Source organism: Epinephelus moara, chromosome 16 (genome assembly GCF_006386435.1).
Source record: "Epinephelus moara isolate mb chromosome 16, YSFRI_EMoa_1.0, whole genome shotgun sequence".
In the NCBI taxonomy this organism is placed as follows: domain Eukaryota; kingdom Metazoa; phylum Chordata; class Actinopteri; order Perciformes; family Serranidae; genus Epinephelus; species Epinephelus moara.
Window position 1 is genome coordinate 17,622,184 of NC_065521.1, and position 16,417 is coordinate 17,638,600.

Consider the following 16,417-nt stretch of genomic DNA (forward strand, 5'->3'; position numbering starts at 1 on the left):
AAAAAAAAAAAAAAAAACCCCAAGAAGATAGGAACTTATGGCTGTCTGTGGGGGACCGACTTTGCTGACTCGTACATAAAAGTGTCTGACCTACACTGCCAGTTACTTTTATTTCATTTCAGTGAAGACATGCAGAGTGGAAATTTACGCACTTCTCCATTGACTCCCAGCAGAGCCGTTCTTTGAAAGAGAGCCTTGAATTTTTCATGCGAACATATCTGTTTTGTCCCTGTCTGTCTGTGTTCGTCCACAATCAGCAGAGTATCATGTTAGATTTAGGGTGAATTGTTTCTTTCTCATTCTATTTACCATTTCTTTTCCACTCTACATGTAGCATTTGCTGTGTCAGGCCTGCTAACAACAGACCTGACAGACCACATGCTCAGCTTATCTACAACAGCAGTTTTCATTCTGATCAGTTTGTTAGATCAGATACTGTTGGTACTGATAGACACAAAAACAAGACAGGCCTTTCATTCTCTCATGCCGGCTGTCAGTATCTGTGTGGCTCATGAAACCAGTGCTGTGTGTTTTAACCTAAAGGAAGTCAGCGGTTTTTGTGGGGAAAACAACCTTTAGGCTATCAGTTGGCCATGAGGTGCCAAAGCCAAGAAAGAATGTATTGAGTGTCAAATTTTGGGGAAGCTGTGTACATGCGTGTGGGCATGAATGAAGAACTGTTGGGTTTCCATCTAAATGTGGCGCAAAGTTTAACCGCATTTAAAGGAAATTAGCTCTCTGGGAAGAGTTGTGCTAACAGCCCTGTGTGTAAGCATGTTGTGTGAGTTATGTAGGTAATGTATGTTTTGTAATTTTGGCGCAAACAAACTTTGCATAAAAAGAGGTGGATAGAAACGCACTTAGAGTAATTTCTTATTTTCTGTCATTTCAGGACGTCATTACCTGCACCCATGTTTTCCAGAAGTACCATCAGTGTCTGGAGTATCCTGAAAAAATGCATCGGAATGGTAAGGACACGCAGATTTCCAGATGCAAATGCGGTTTTTCTACATGCACAGTAAATGACAACATTAGTATACCATTGACAGATACCTTGTACAGATGGAAACTTCTTTAGTAGGCGATGATAGATGATAGGCCCCATGAGAGTTTAGTGTGGTTTGTAGCACCGAGTGGGGGGGGGGGCAGGTGTTTACCAAGATCTCAAGAGTCATAATGAAGCATTAAATGCTATATTAAGCCTTTACTTAAGTTCCAGTGGGCTGGAATGAGCAACTGACTTGATGCTTGGCACCATAACTGGAAATAATGCCCAATGCTTTACATCAAATTTGATCCCAATCAGCCTGATGGTGGCCCCAAAATCAACAGCTGAAAAAGTGAAAACCTTGACTGACCAGGCCCCTCACACATTGGGTCTACTTAACTTGAAATGTGACACACATATTCAACTCAATGTGCTTTCCAAAAAGCCTTTTGGAATATTACCATTGTGGATTTATTGCAAATTGCATAATGTGATAAACAGTAATCTGACATCAACTGTTTGGATTTGACTGAATCAGTACCAAATTTGGTATACGGTATTGCGGGATAGAGCTATACAATGCTATGATAAATGAAAAATACTAGTAAAAAAACTTGACCACAATCAATCAAAGAGTCTTCGCAAAAGGGGGGGATTCGCAGGAAATAGGCTGTAACTCAAGTTGTGTCAGAGCAATCCTTATTAAACTCAATGGAGACATCCTGTACGAAGTCCTGAGCATACACACCAAGTTTAGTTTACCTCTGATAAAGTGGGAGCAAAATGCAAGACTTTCAGTGTGAACTTACTCTGCACACATTGTAATGATGACAGTGGTGTGTGATTGGTTTCAGTTCTTCTTTAGACAAAATTACATCAGCTGTAGTGACATGCTAGCCTTTGTGAAACCAACAATGCTGGTGGCTGTGATTGTGGCAATTTAGCTACTTCCTTTTCTTGGCCAAGAAAGGGCCTGAACTCGGGATTGCCGCTTGCGGCTATGTTTTTCTCTAGTATTTGTTAGATACGGTGGGACCAGAATGGAGAGCCTCTAAGAAATTTTAATGATTTGGAACAAAGTCTGTTAGTCAAGGTTAAATTTAAAACACAGACTTCATGTTGTGCTTTTCACAGGAACTCTCGAAGATCACGATGCCCATTGTCTTCAACGAGCCTCTGAGCTTCCTGCAGAGAATCACAGAATACATGGAACACACTTACCTCATCAACAGAGCCAGCTCGCTGCCCGACTCCATAGAACGCATGCGGGTCAGACACACACACACACACACACACACACACACACACAAACACAGTATAGACACTTTTATGTCACACACAATCACTGACATTGTCTATAATTGTTTGTCTTCAGGCAGTAGCTGCTTTTGCTGTGTCAGCAGTTGCGTCTCAGTGGGACCGAACTGGAAAACCCTTCAACCCTCTGCTGGGAGAGACCTATGAGCTCATCAGGTACACACACACACACACACACACACACACACACACACGGAGTGCCCAGGCAGTTTTTAACAGATCATTTAACCTCCATCTTCTCCGCTGCCTCCTACAGAGAGGATCAGGGTTACCGGCTGGTATCGGAGCAGGTATCCCATCATCCCCCAGTCAGTGCCTTCCATGCAGAAAGTCTGGTCGGGGACTTTGTCTTCCACGGCTCCATCTACCCCAAACTCAAGTTCTGGGGGAAGAGCATCGAGGCTGAGCCTAGAGGGACCATCACACTAGAGCTACTCAAGTGAGTCTAAAAGAGACGCTGGTGAAACTGTGTGCGTGTTCATATCACAGCTCCTCTGATCCTAAATCAGTTCCTCATCTTCTCCTCCTCCTCTCCCCAATGTTCTGCCTCTCCCTCTCTCTTTTATCCTTCCTGTCATTTTCTTCTTTTTTTATTGGTCCCAAACCCTTCATCCCTCCCTCTTGTACCCTCCCTTCCCCTTTTCTCCTTTCCTCCAGGCACAATGAGGCGTACACATGGAGTAACCCTTCCTGTTGCATACACAACGTCATCCTGGGCAAACTATGGATAGAGCAGTATGGCACAGTGGAAATCGTCAACCACAGGTAAACTATACATGTGAGATGTCGTCTGTGACCGTGCATTTATTGTCTTTTTATAGCATATCATTTACAATCTATATTTTTTTTTTGCATTTCACCGCGGTCGAAAAATGGATCGCTCTCCTGCTTGCTGCAAACAAGTGGGGGCTTGCTCCTGTATTAATGGAGCGTCCCAGCAGCACCATAAATTACATTTATTTATAACAGAATGTTCATTCAATAAAAAAGACTAACTTATTTAGTCCAGTGAATCACTATACACACTGAGCATGTTGTTTAAAGGTTTTTTTAGGGTGGTGTTGTAACAAAATGTGACCACAGACATTCAAAGCCTTATTTGAAAAATTCAATAGAAGCTTTGAATGTTAAAAATTGGACATTTGGTACGGCTCTTAAAAAAAGGGGTTGCAGCCAACAGTTAGTTTCACTGATTAACTTTGTCATTGTTTTTTTATTTATACTTTAGTTCAGGGATCTTTAAAAGTTCTCAGGACCTGTTAGCTGAAAGTGAGGTGGAGCAGGGACCGCCTACCACATACATTGTTCAAACTGAGTTGCGTGTTGAACTGGGCAGGTGGAGGTTGTCAGGCAGAGGCCTCAGGCTGCAGTCTTGACCTGTATTTGCTTTTCATGTAGGTGAGGGAGGAAACTAAACTTTGAGACCCAGGCTTTAGTTTATAAATGTCAGAATATAGTAAGAAAAAAAAAAGCTCATCAGAGTTTTCTAAAGCCAGAGGTGACGGCTGTAAATTGGTCGTTTTGTCCGAGAAACTGTCCATTGTTCAGCGTTCCTGCCTGGCGCCTTCGCTCACTCTGTCACAGTGTTTACTCTGATACTTAAAACCGTGGCTTGTTGACTCTCTGTGTGACTTCTCCGGCAAACAATAAGCTGACCACTTTTTTAACGCTTATTTGTCCAGGGAAGCTCTGCAAGGCTTGTATCATCATTATTTCTGTCACGCTCTGTCGTATTCACAGAGTCGCACAGATTCACACCAGGAGCTGTGGAGCAGTCGAATCACAGTGTTGCACAGTTCGCTGGCGCTGTCAGAACTTTACTGTTGCACTGATTGGATCAGCGTCTCGCATGGAAAACGGGGAGAACCATTTTCGTTTTTATCCGCACTAATTTAAAGTTCAGTTTCGTTTGGGTTCAGAGTAGCAACCTTTTGTTACAGCACCACACCCCTAAGGAGGGTTTAATTTAAATCATAGTAATGACACTCTTAATAGCAATTAGTAAAATACTCTTTTCTCCTGAGGACCAGAAACCTTGAAGACTTTGGCCTCAGTCTTTAATGTTGGTAGTTGTCATTGTATGAGCACACATCTTTTATATTAAGAAGGGATGTGCTTTACATTTAATTAAATGCTTATTTAATGGTTTTATTCTATAATCTTCATTAAAACAAATAAACAAAAAGCTCCAAAATGCCAGTGTCAAGGAATTACTTGATGTTAACGGGTTCTTCTTCTCTTCTCTTGTACTCTTGCAGCACTGGAGACAAGTGCGTGTTGACTTTTAAGGCCTGTGGGATGTTTGACAAAGAGCTGCACAAAGTGGAAGGGTACATCCAGGATAAGAAGTCAGTGTTTACTCTTACAGTACATTTCCACGTCACCTACAGTGTGCATACTCTGTTTTCCTGCACCTAAAGTTTAGAAAGTTGTTACATTAATCTGTTCTTCCTTTTCCTTCTTTGCTTGTGTCTTATCTCCTCTGTGCACCTCTTCCTCTCCTCTGTCTGTGCCTGTCCTTTCTTCCTTTTGTTTTTGTTTTCCTTCACTCACATTTATTCTCGTCCCTTTCTATAATTTTCTTCCCCACACTGCTTCTTCTTCACATTTTGTCTTATTCTGCCTTTCTGCTCTCTCTCTCTTTCCTCGTCTTGCCCCTCTTTCTCCCATTATTCCTCTGCTTCCTCTCCTCGCATCTGTTTTCTGTCTTTGTGTCTGTCCAGTAAAAAGAAGCACTGTGTCATCTACGGGAAGTGGACCGAGTGCATGTGGAGCGTGGACCCTCAGGCCTACGAGGCTCACAGGAAGTCAGAGAAGAAAGGAGACATCAAAAAGAACAAACATGTGAGAACAAGTGATTGACAGCTGTCGTTCCTTCAATCTGCTGCTTGTATTTCTCTTCAGCATCGTGCGCTACTGTCACATCGAGTGATAGAAGCATCGCTTTTCTGTGTCTGCTGTTTTTCAAGCAGGCTTAAGTTTTTAATGCAATACAAAAGGCTCAAAAATTGCTTGATTTCTATATTGTGTTTGGTGTTAGTCCCATTTATTTGTTTCCTTCTCTCTTGATTTCCTGTTGGTGTGCACAGCACTCTGTGTGGTCTTATCCAGGTAAACCAACAGGCTTTTGTAGGCTGCTGCTGAGGTCTGTAGCTATTCAGCTTTAGTCTGCCTGGTTATTTGTAGTGAGGCATTAATAGCTTCAAAATGTGTGTAGCATCCTGGTGGGACCTCTGCAGAAGCAAGACAGACGCATCCTGTAGATACAGTATAAATAAAATCACTTCTAATTTCAGATTATTTAGATTTCATCTACTCAGAGTGACAGCAGTAACAGTGGAGTGTATTATTTGCAGGAGGAGCAAGAGGGAGCGGAGAACGATGACGCAGACGACATGCCTGAAATCCAGGAGACGGTATCCGTTGTGCCAGGAAGTACTCTGCTGTGGAGGATAGACTCCAGACCGGAGCACTCTGCCATGGTATGAAAATAAGAAAAACACACAATCAGTGCTGTACTTGAGATCAGTCTTGGTCTCAAGTTTTTCAAGGTCTTGATTTCGTCTTGGACTTGACCGCACTCGGTCTTGTCTTGGTCTCAGACAAAGATGAATCAGGATTTTATTTCAAGATCACAACTGCAGGGGTGTCATTAAATCACCTGTGCAGGACAGGAGTTACGAATAAAGATGGTTAAGTTGATTTCATCTCCTTAGTGTTGGTATTTGTTCACTCATAGAAAACAAAAAGAAAATTCCCACATATAAAATTCACCTTTGCAATGGCTTTTGATTATTTTATCAAGACCTCTCTCATGGTACACTGAAGTGCGCACACATGCACACACGCAGGTCAATTTGAGGAGTGCCTGTGTTTTGCATGTTCCACATTTTATTGGAAGTGTGTCCTGCAGTGTGGGAGTCGCCCTGCTTTGGTCTTGAGTTAGTCACAAACCACTCAGTCTTGGTTTTGTCTTGGTCTTGTTACACTCAGGCGGTGGTCATTTGGTCTCATTTTAGCTGGCCTTGACAGTCCAGTACAGAAAGGTCTGATGGACTCACAAACACTCAGGCCAAATAACAAAAATTCAGTTAATGAGCTGTTTTGATCAACTGATTTTTTAGCTAAACAATGTTGATACTCTTTGATTTTAGCAGATCTAAGTCATACCAGAAAAATGAGCCTGAATTTAGCACACATTTTTCTCTCAAGACTACATTTACAAACACACACACACACACACTCTTACTATCCCTGATTCTCTCTCTTCCTTCCCCAGATGTACAACTTCACCAACTTTGCAATGTCGCTCAATGAGCTGGAGCCCGGCATGGAGGCCATCTTGGCGCCCACAGACTGTCGCTTCAGGCCTGACATCAGAGCCATGGAGAATGGCAACATGGGTAATTCCATTTAAAATTCCATTATCAGTGTTTAATGGAGTTCTGTCAGCCTGAACATACAGCGACTTGTCTGGCAGTAATGCCCTGCAGAGACTTATGAAGATAAAATAGTCAGCTGACCGACGTCACGGATTATCCTCTCTGTAACTAAAAAAAAAAAAAAAATGCTTTCCTGTGATGCTACATTTGTTCTGGTAAATAATACATCTGAGAGTATGACGGCTTATGACTTCATATGGGATACAAAGAACAGTAATAAGACAATGCTGCCACCTGCTGGGTGTCTGTGTCACTGTCTCATGTCATCCTGCAGATCTAAATGAGTGATCTACAAAGACATATTCCTTGAACCTATAAATGTATATTAATGAATGTATTTTTATTGTGTTAAATGGTTCAATCTGCTGATGGTGTGTGTGTGTGTGTTCTTTTACAGACGAGGCCAGTAGGGAGAAGGAGAGACTGGAGGAGAAACAGAGAGCTGCCAGAAAGGAGAGAGCCAAGAATGAGGAGGAGTGGTCTACTAGGTGGGAACACACACATACACACACATTCTAACTTTCAGTGCTCCCTAACATTCAGTCAAACTCATTTAAACATACAGGTGGTACAAACATAACATAACTGTGTTGTTGTGAGCGTCCACATCAAACCATTAACAGGTTAAATCTGGGCTCCTTTGTAGTTTCATATTTTGATGATTACAGTGAGTGAGTGAGGTGCCATCAAAAGATGCCAAGTTTTAAGCACATCAACATCACATTCATTGGTAGATAAATTCAGCAGTTGTTAATCTCTCTTGTGTCTCTCAGGTGGTTCCAGCTGGGCACAAATCCGTACACCAACGCCCCGGGCTGGCTGTATACCGGAGGCTACTTCAATAGGAACTACAAAGACCTGCCTGATATCTACTGATAGCCCGCTGGCCTTCTTACTACTCCTCTTGCTCCTCTATAACCTGCAATGACCTGCCTGTCATGAAACGGAGAGAAATGTCAGAATCCACATCCCACCTTCATCTCACTGCCTTCATCATCTCTTAGCCGACCGACACACCCAGCGCAGATCGGAAAGACTTACAAAGAAGCCAAAAGCTCGTCCCTTTTCTCAAACAGCGGCCTGCTTGGTGTCTCCTGAGTCATCAGGTCTTTTTATCTTCACTTGAGCGTCTTATTCTCACATAACAACCAGCAAAGGCTTCCCATCTCTCTGCCCCAGCATCGTTTAGAGCACAAGAACCATTTTAATCCTGACCAATCGCAGCGGCAGAGAGCTGGTACGTGTGCATCGGCGGTTAAACGCACCCACAAACTCACAGATCCAACCTGAATGTTTAAAGTCTTTACAATCAAACTCTCTCCTCTGAGAAACTGCCCGCCAGGCTTCCAGACGGCGACGTTTAGAACAGTCAAGTGTCATTGATGAGTAAATATGAGTAGAAACAACATGAAGTAAAACATAATAATCACATGGATGGATATATGGACATGGACGGACTGCCAGTCAACAGGGGAATCAGGGATGTGAATGCTCCTTTGACTGAAGATGAATCTTGAGGATGCTTTTTTTTCCTTTTTTAACACTCAAAAAATAGATATAGGCGACATTGTACTCATTAAGGAACAAAGTTATAAAGAAATACTGTTGGTTTAGTTGGTCAAGATGAATCGAATGCAAGCTTGAGCTCATTACTGTCCACGTGTCATATCCTAAAACCCTCCCATTAACCTTCTGCTTGAGGTTTATGTATTGAAATAAATCAAGGCAACTACTAGAAAATGGATGTTTCCTCGACAGCAGAGTGGAATGTGCAGCACGAGCAGGACCAGATCTGGGATCAGAGAGGAAACCACATGCAATTGGATGTTCTACATGGCAACAGATAAATGAGTAGAGCTGAGCCTGAGCTGTTCACCCCCTCAAAATGTAACTCTGTTGTCTTAACTCGGCCTGTACAGTAGCTTCTGTATGTAGCTGTTCAGTAGAGATGTACAGTGTGATTAACAACCCACCGTGAGCTCACGTTGACCTCCAGTCGCTCTACGTCTTCTTTTAGAAACCGGCGCAGAGTGTAGGAAACACTTAACTGAATGTGTATACGCAGCTTGGATAACTGGCTGCTGAGTCATAGCTGAGGTTTACCGATGTTCAAAATAGGAGTCACACACGAGTGCAGAAAATCTGATTATTCATCCTCCGGTTCGTACGTCTTATCTTTACAAGGCTGAGGAAATGGAGAAAATCTCTCATATTAAAAGCACATTATAAGACACAATTCTGTTTCCCCTCATGAGCAGGTCAGAGGTCAGGGTCAAGGACACCTCAGCGGGGTGTGTGAGCTTCAATCTGAGCAATCTGATTGAAGTTGTAATGACCTCTTCTTACAGGACCATCCTGCTGAATGAAAAGCAAAAGTCTGTTTTTCCCCCTGTAGGGTAAAATCTGATGGTCGTCAGTGCCTGCGTGTAAATCTGAACTTAAACTCGCTCTCAGTTGAACCTCTCACGAGTTTGACATTTATTAGTGAATATTTTCATTCCCACATCAGACACAACCACCCTGTGTTGAGTAACAGTGATGAAATCCCAAATAACACAGAGTAGTGTGAGTAACAGTAACAATACACACACATTCATGGTGTGAATGAGTGTATAATATGTACAGACACTTAAAGCCATATTAACTATGAGAGAGGGAGAGAGAGGGAGAGTGGATTTGTGTGAACGATGGTAATTTGAAGATGTGAGCCCTCAAGATTAACATTATTATTAATCTCACTCATTATAGCATGATTACAAAAAGACAAACATTACTCATGTCAGCGTTAGATATGATGCTGTCCGGCTGGAGTGGATGTTAGAGAATGGATGGATTACTGAATGGGCTCAGAAAGAAACAAAACTAGACATGTAAAATGACCACAAGGAGACACAAAACATCACTCCTTTCATGTCTCCTCTAGTCTGGGTGTCTTGCTCTTGCTAGGAGGGGTGCGGGCACTTCGGCCTGGTGAGAGGCGAAGTCTCGCCTCTTCCGGTGTCCCCCATGGGACCTTATTTTAGAGAAAATATGTACGTTAGGCAATGGCGAGAAACACATACTGTTTTCTTACTGTTTAATCGTGCCATGAATGAGACACGTAATGTTTGTCAATTTAAAACAGAATTCTGTATGTGAAGAAAGTTGCAATTTGCCGTAGGTTCGTTGTGGTTTGTGTGAAACCTCTCATTGAGCTACATCTTCTGTCTCGCATGATATGTCACCTACACCAGCTAGCGAGCCAGCAGGGGAGGGAAAATCGATACAGCATAGTATTGTGATGCTTTGTGTGGCATGTTGTATCAATACATGGACACCAAGTATTGATTTTTATCATTATATCTTAATAATATTGCAAATACAAATCAAAATTTTGGTAGCTTGCTAAATTAATTTGCTATTTCAGTCCACTAGATACGTTTTGCTGCAATAAAAAAGAGTGAAGTGAGAAACTTTATCTTTAAAACTTTAACTTAGAATTTCAAACAGATGTTGACAAATGTTTCCTTTGTGGACATGATTGACAGTCAAATTAAGGTGATAAATCACAATGTATGACATTGCAATACTCGCAAAATGTTTAAAACGGCAATAAAATTGTATCATGACTAAAAGGATCGTGATAACATCGTATCGTGGGACCCATTCCCTCTAGCCAGCTCTGTTCCACACACAAAAGTAACATTACCTGATGTGTTGTATCCAGCAACTCCTGGTCTTTGTGTTAGCTGGATAGTAAATGAACAACAGCAAGACTCGGTGCTCATGTGACTACATTCCGGTATGAAACACACAGGCATTGTAGCTTCAACGAGAGAGAAAGGTATGACGTCATCTATGTGACGTGCAATTTAAATTCTTGACTTTTATGTTTTAAATTGACAAACATTGTGTGTGTAATTCATGGCACAATTCAAATGTGATCAGAAATGAATTGTCTGAAGAGTAAGGTCCCATAGTGGTCCACTGGACAGGGAGGGACTTTGCCTTTCTATAGTCTCATAACCCGTCCATGTTTTTTCTTCGTACGCTGATTGTAGTAAAAATGAGACTGTCCATGTATCGACAGCAAGTCAAGAGTTAAACTCCCAAACTAAAATTTATAAAAGAAAGTGAAAAGTACTCTAATGAATGTTAGCACAAAAAAAGAACGGAGATGATTCTCCTGAGAGGGACTGTCTGCAGCTCTCCAGCTGAGCAGACCGGATCTTTAGTATTTGTACAGAAGCTCTTAACTGGAGTCGTCCACATCCCGTGCACAGTGGAGAAACAATATCCCTTTATCTGTCGCTTTGCTCGTGTTGAAGCAGATACAGTCTGAGGTAGTGTGGCTCGCTCATATAAAACCCTGGTTCATCTCGCATCAGGGTTTTAATTAGATTTTTGTATCGTAAACAGGTTACAGCTCGCCACCATAACACACACACACACACACACACACACACACACACACACACACACTCTTCACATGACTTGTTTGCACTGGTGAGAATGTGACGTTTTGATAGAAAATAGCAAGATTTGAGAGGTTTTGTCGAGAAAAAAAAAAAAGCCTCGGTTGCAGCCCTTTAATGTCATAATGGAGAAACAAATCTATTGGCTGTGTGTGATCTTCAGAAATCTTACTTCAACATGTTACCCGGCATTATCTCACAGTTTAAAAATCCCGTTTTCATCAGTGCATCCAGGAGCTCTGACGTATTTCACCATCTCTATGCAAGTTTTGCACCTCAACATGAACAGTACATGTGTGATCTGTTATTGTACTGTAGCTTTACATCCTCCCCTCGACCCCAACCACACACACACACACACACACACACCTTCAGCCTCTCAGCTTCAGTAGTCAGAAGATGTATGACTTTGCCTTCTTAGTTTATCTTAATATATTCCACATAATTGGAAATTATTCTAATTTTTGGGGACGACACGTCTTGGACCCGCTTAACTTTTCATTTTGTGAGTTTTTTTAAAAATGTATTTCTGTGTCATGCTTAGTGCCTCCTCTCTTTCATTCCTCTTTGTTTTGTGTCTTTTTAATTTATGTGTATTATTTATGATGTTTGAGGTTTTATGAAATAATTCTGTTTTCCTTTTGTTCATGTAGCTAATCCAAACAGCTCTTAGTTGCTTTCTTTCACCAACATCTGGAGTGTTTTATAGAGGAGCAGAGCGTCTGATCGGAGCTTGAAGTGAACGTCATTCACCAGCTTGTACATTTTACAGTGGCCGTTACATCTGTCACATTTACAGTGTGTAGGTAGACTTGTCATTAAAAAGTAATTATAAATCAAACACTACTTGAGTTGAACTGTACACAGGTCAAATGCTACAAATGAACAAACGGGAACAAACTATAGTCGCAACAAAGCTTTTGACCGTGAAGTGATTCCAGCTGTTGATTGGTCCAAGTGGCGAGTACACATACGGAGCGGTCATGTTCACTAGTGCTGATTCAGACTCCACCAGACTAACGCTCCGTCATTAAAGTAGATCTATGTTGCTTTGAGTGTCGGTTGTTTCTGTTGAGTTTGACCCTCCTTCTCCTGGACTGTGTCATGGGGTTGTCGATGTTATAATGTATGTGTACAAGTGCTGCACAGAGCTAATCACAAGCAAAATGGCATATTATTTTGTGCAATTGATTTATTTTTATAGTATTTAAACAGTTTTTGGTGAGAACATTGTACCAGATGTTTTATTTTGAGGTGGGGGAGTGTAAGGGGTCATATCCAATCTGTGGACATCTTGGTAGAATAATGAGCGGGGGGAAATGTCTACTAATAAAATCCTAATTTCAGTTTATGACCACGTCTCCTTCTTTTTTAGAGTAAGATGAATACTAAGAAACATGCTGGCACACCTCTCCATACAGTCAAAACATGACTGTAAATGTCTTGTCCTGTAGATTATGAAGATTTTATGCTTTATGCTTTTTTGCACGTGTCATGTTACTGTGGGATGTCCACACCCTGCCCAGGCTAACAACAGGTTTAGCCCAGATGAAGACTACAGTGCATGTGCAGCTGGTCGTTCTAAGTTGGGGCAAAAAAATTGGTCAAAGAAGAAGAAGACTACAGCCTCGCTAGTATGGAGCTACAACAGTGACAACAAGCTTTGGCATCGAAAATAGATTTGGCACAAAAAAAAATGAAAGACATTAAAAGTATTTTATTTAATTCTGATATTCTTTTCCCTCTGATGAGTATGGAGATAATATATAAATCCTCGCCCCTCCTGTAAAACCCCTCCCCTTCAAGCCAAAACAGAGACAGAAAGTTGAAACTGAAAACAAGTGGGAGTTTAATAAGTAAACTAAATATAAACTAAAGGATGTTTTGCTGCCTCTTGCAGCAGCTGTAGACTGAGAAATGCTAACTTAATCCATTGGGCTGACTGCCGGTGACTTTTAAGGTGGAACGTTAACTTGTAATGTTACTCAATGCATGAGATGACGTCGTGAATCCATCAGAACACCTTAAATTTCACTGTGACAACTTGGACCATTACTTTAGTTTTATTGTCTCTCTTGGATGATACACACTTTTAGTAATGAGTGAATCTTCAAGCATTTATGTATATTAATTTCGTCCAGGTTAGGCGAACTGCATGTATTCTAATCCTCATTCTGAGAAAAAAAAAAAAACAGTGTTGTGGAGCGTTGTTCCTGTGGGCTCCGGCAACACTAAACCCCTGAGCTTACCTGAGAAGGACTAAATGCACAAACCTGCTATTTTTAAATATCCCATGGAGAGAGACTCTCACTGCAGCCTGTGCTATCTTGTTCTGAAAATGTAGGCGTGCAGCCTAGTGCTGTGGACGATAAAAGAGGTGCAGACTGATAAAGCAGGAAATACAGTGAGTGCTGGACGGAGCAGTGAGTAACGACAACCCTGCCCACATTTAAGGGAACTGTTTGTGGTGGAAATGCTAGTTACCATGTCTGAAGGGTTACTTTTGGTTCAAAAGGTACCATACCGAAAGTGTTTGGTGGGAACAGGACTTCACTGTCACTGTCGTAGCTCCACACATTGGTGACTGTGAGGGCAGGGTCCTACTGTATGTATTCCCTACCTCAGTATCCTCTTCATGTGACACATCAAGGAAACCTTTCAAAGGGTTTTATGTTCTCAGCAATGTTTTTGTCCTTGGTCAAATTTCCAATATATGTTTCCTCGCCTACAGTTTATAACCTACTGATGTTATCTCTTTGAAATCTATGCCTTCAAATGTGTGAGCAAGACAGTTTTCTTGAATTTAGACATTGATATCTGCGGTTGATGAACAATTTATACCATTCAAAATGGCTTTTTTCTGTTTGAACTGCAAAGACAACCCCAATGTCTTATAACATGAGCTTTATTATCGAGACAAATGCTCAGAACTCACCACAAGGTGAGACTAGGCTCCTGGGAGCATATTGATGACCCGCTGTGAGGCATTACTAAGGCACAGCAGTGGTTTGAGCTAAATGCTAACATCAGCATGCTACATGTCCCACTGGGAACAGCGCAGGTGTTACTAATAACATTAACGTTGACTCTGTTCTGTACTAATGTCCCAGTAAGCTGTGACAGTGAGACAGCATGCACGGTACCAGCACCCTGAAACTGAAGCAGCAAAATGGAATTAAGCCGTTATTCTGTCATGAATGTCATGACAGTCCATCCCATAATGCAGTAGTTCCCAACAGGTGGTTCATGGTCCAAAAGTGGGTCAGGGGTCCATTCTGAATGATAAAAGAAATAATCAATAATTAAAGAACATTTCCCACTATCCACCTGATAAATGTGTGTTTGCAATTTTGACACATTGTGAGTGTAAAACAAGTTATATTTATCTACTCATTTTTCTGGGCTTTTGCCTTTTATTATGGGACAACTCAAGAATGACAGGAAAGGGGGCAGAGAAGAGGGATGACATACAGGAAAGGCCACAGGTTAGAATCAAACCCAGGCTGCTGTAAGGACCCAACCTATTATAAATGGTGGCAAACACTACCAGGTGAGTTTGAGGTCGCCGTGACAAGCTGGTTTTATAAAGTGCTTTGTATCTTTAGTCAGGCCACGGAGGCAGCCGACTGATCCCTCAGGGGTCAAAAATGAGACTGAGCAGTTTTTATGTTATCTGTCTACTAAACAGTCCCTATGAAACTGTCAACTGTTGCCTCTACAGTTTGTCCACAGTAACTGTAAATGAAAATATGTTGCTGATATACTATAGGGAGAAAATGTTCTTATGCCTCTGTGCCAGCAACAGCTGGAGGCATTATTCTTCGTGATATCTCATTTGATGGAATTTCTGCAAATTGGGCACAAACGTTCACTTGGACTTAACGATGAACTGATAAGATTTTGGTGGTCGAAGATCAAAATTCAAGGTCACTATGACCTTGTCTGCCTCATTCTTGTCAGTGTCATATCTCAAGAACGCTTTGAGGGATTTTTTTTTTTTTAATTTGTCAAAAACATCCACTTTGAATCAATGATCAGCTGATTAGATTTTGGTGGTCAAAGATCAAAGGTCAAGGTCACTGTGACCACACAAAACATCTTTTTGACCATAACTCAGGAATTCCTATGCTAAGTATGACGAAACTTCACACAAATGTCTAATAGGAAAAAAAGATGAAGTGATGACATTTTATATCTGAAAGGTCAAAGGTCAAGATCACTTTGACATCATTATGTTCTGTAAAAACACTTTTATAACCATTATTCAACATCATTTCTCAGGAACAGAAGGGGAGACATTTGGTCAGATGCTGAATTGGTGACTCTAATGCTGAAACTGTGCTGGCTGTGTAGATCTTCTGTGCTGCCAGGGGGAAGATGTGTGTGAGGCCTCCATGTTTTCACAGACATGGCTGTAAACTGTAACAGCAACTTCACTGGTGGCGGAGGCATAAAACTGCGAGACGGTAATAATTTGTTTGAGAGTGAATTTCAACAAACTTCAAAAACAAGTTGTTCTTTAACACATTGTGCAAAGACCTAATAATGACAGGAGATAAATTACTGTACGATTTAATCTTAAAATGAATGAAATCTAAAATCAGGATGCAGTTTGAAAATAAACAAGAAATAAGAGCTTACACAACAGTTTGTAGTTTTTATGTATTTGTCTTTTATTTATTTTTCCTGATTGAAATGTATTGTAAGGTCATAATTTGTCATTCATCACATTACATGGCATGATGCACCAGGTCTACTACACCCATTTACAGGAGGAATACACGGAAACATACACAAGGTTTTACAATGGGGAAACAGGAAGTTTAGCTCATTGCACTTACAACAGTGAATGGAACACTTTGTAATCATTTTTAGGCTCTCGACCTTTTTTCTGTATTTTATTTTCACCCTCTTTTCTTTATTCAGTTGGGTTATTTCATTTTTTTTTTACACATCTCCATTGTCCAATTCACCATCTCACCCTCTTCATCTCCATCTCCCAAAAAAAAAAGATCTTTCCACCCCAAAAAATTACATGGAAGCCAGAATATTTTCCCTTTTTTATGTTTTTGATGTCATCTCATTTTACAAACACAACATGAATAGAAACTCTACACAGACCAATATGTTTTTATCTTATTTTTTTTTTTATATCCGAATACAACTTTTTAATGAGTTTTAAACAGTCTGCACGAGCCAGCCACATACGTACACAA

General features: G+C 41.1%; 1 protein-coding gene across 3 annotated transcripts in view; it reads left to right on the forward strand.

The window, feature by feature from the left end:
- The window catches only part of LOC126402330 (oxysterol-binding protein-related protein 2-like), a 35,735-nt gene extending 23,187 nt beyond the window's left edge, over positions 1–12,548 (forward strand). For all 3 annotated transcript variants that reach the window (XM_050064226.1, XM_050064225.1, XM_050064227.1), the window contains exons 4-14: positions 893–968; positions 2,123–2,257; positions 2,364–2,461; positions 2,562–2,744; positions 2,963–3,070; positions 4,564–4,653; positions 5,029–5,149; positions 5,662–5,787; positions 6,585–6,708; positions 7,145–7,235; positions 7,521–12,548. In XM_050064226.1, the coding sequence (XP_049920183.1) occupies positions 893–968; positions 2,123–2,257; positions 2,364–2,461; positions 2,562–2,744; positions 2,963–3,070; positions 4,564–4,653; positions 5,029–5,149; positions 5,662–5,787; positions 6,585–6,708; positions 7,145–7,235; positions 7,521–7,623 (1,255 nt within the window). In that variant the 3' untranslated portion in view covers positions 7,624–12,548. The remainder of the gene's footprint in view (positions 1–892; positions 969–2,122; positions 2,258–2,363; positions 2,462–2,561; positions 2,745–2,962; positions 3,071–4,563; positions 4,654–5,028; positions 5,150–5,661; positions 5,788–6,584; positions 6,709–7,144; positions 7,236–7,520) is intronic.
- Positions 12,549–16,417: the final 3,869 nt, after the last annotated feature.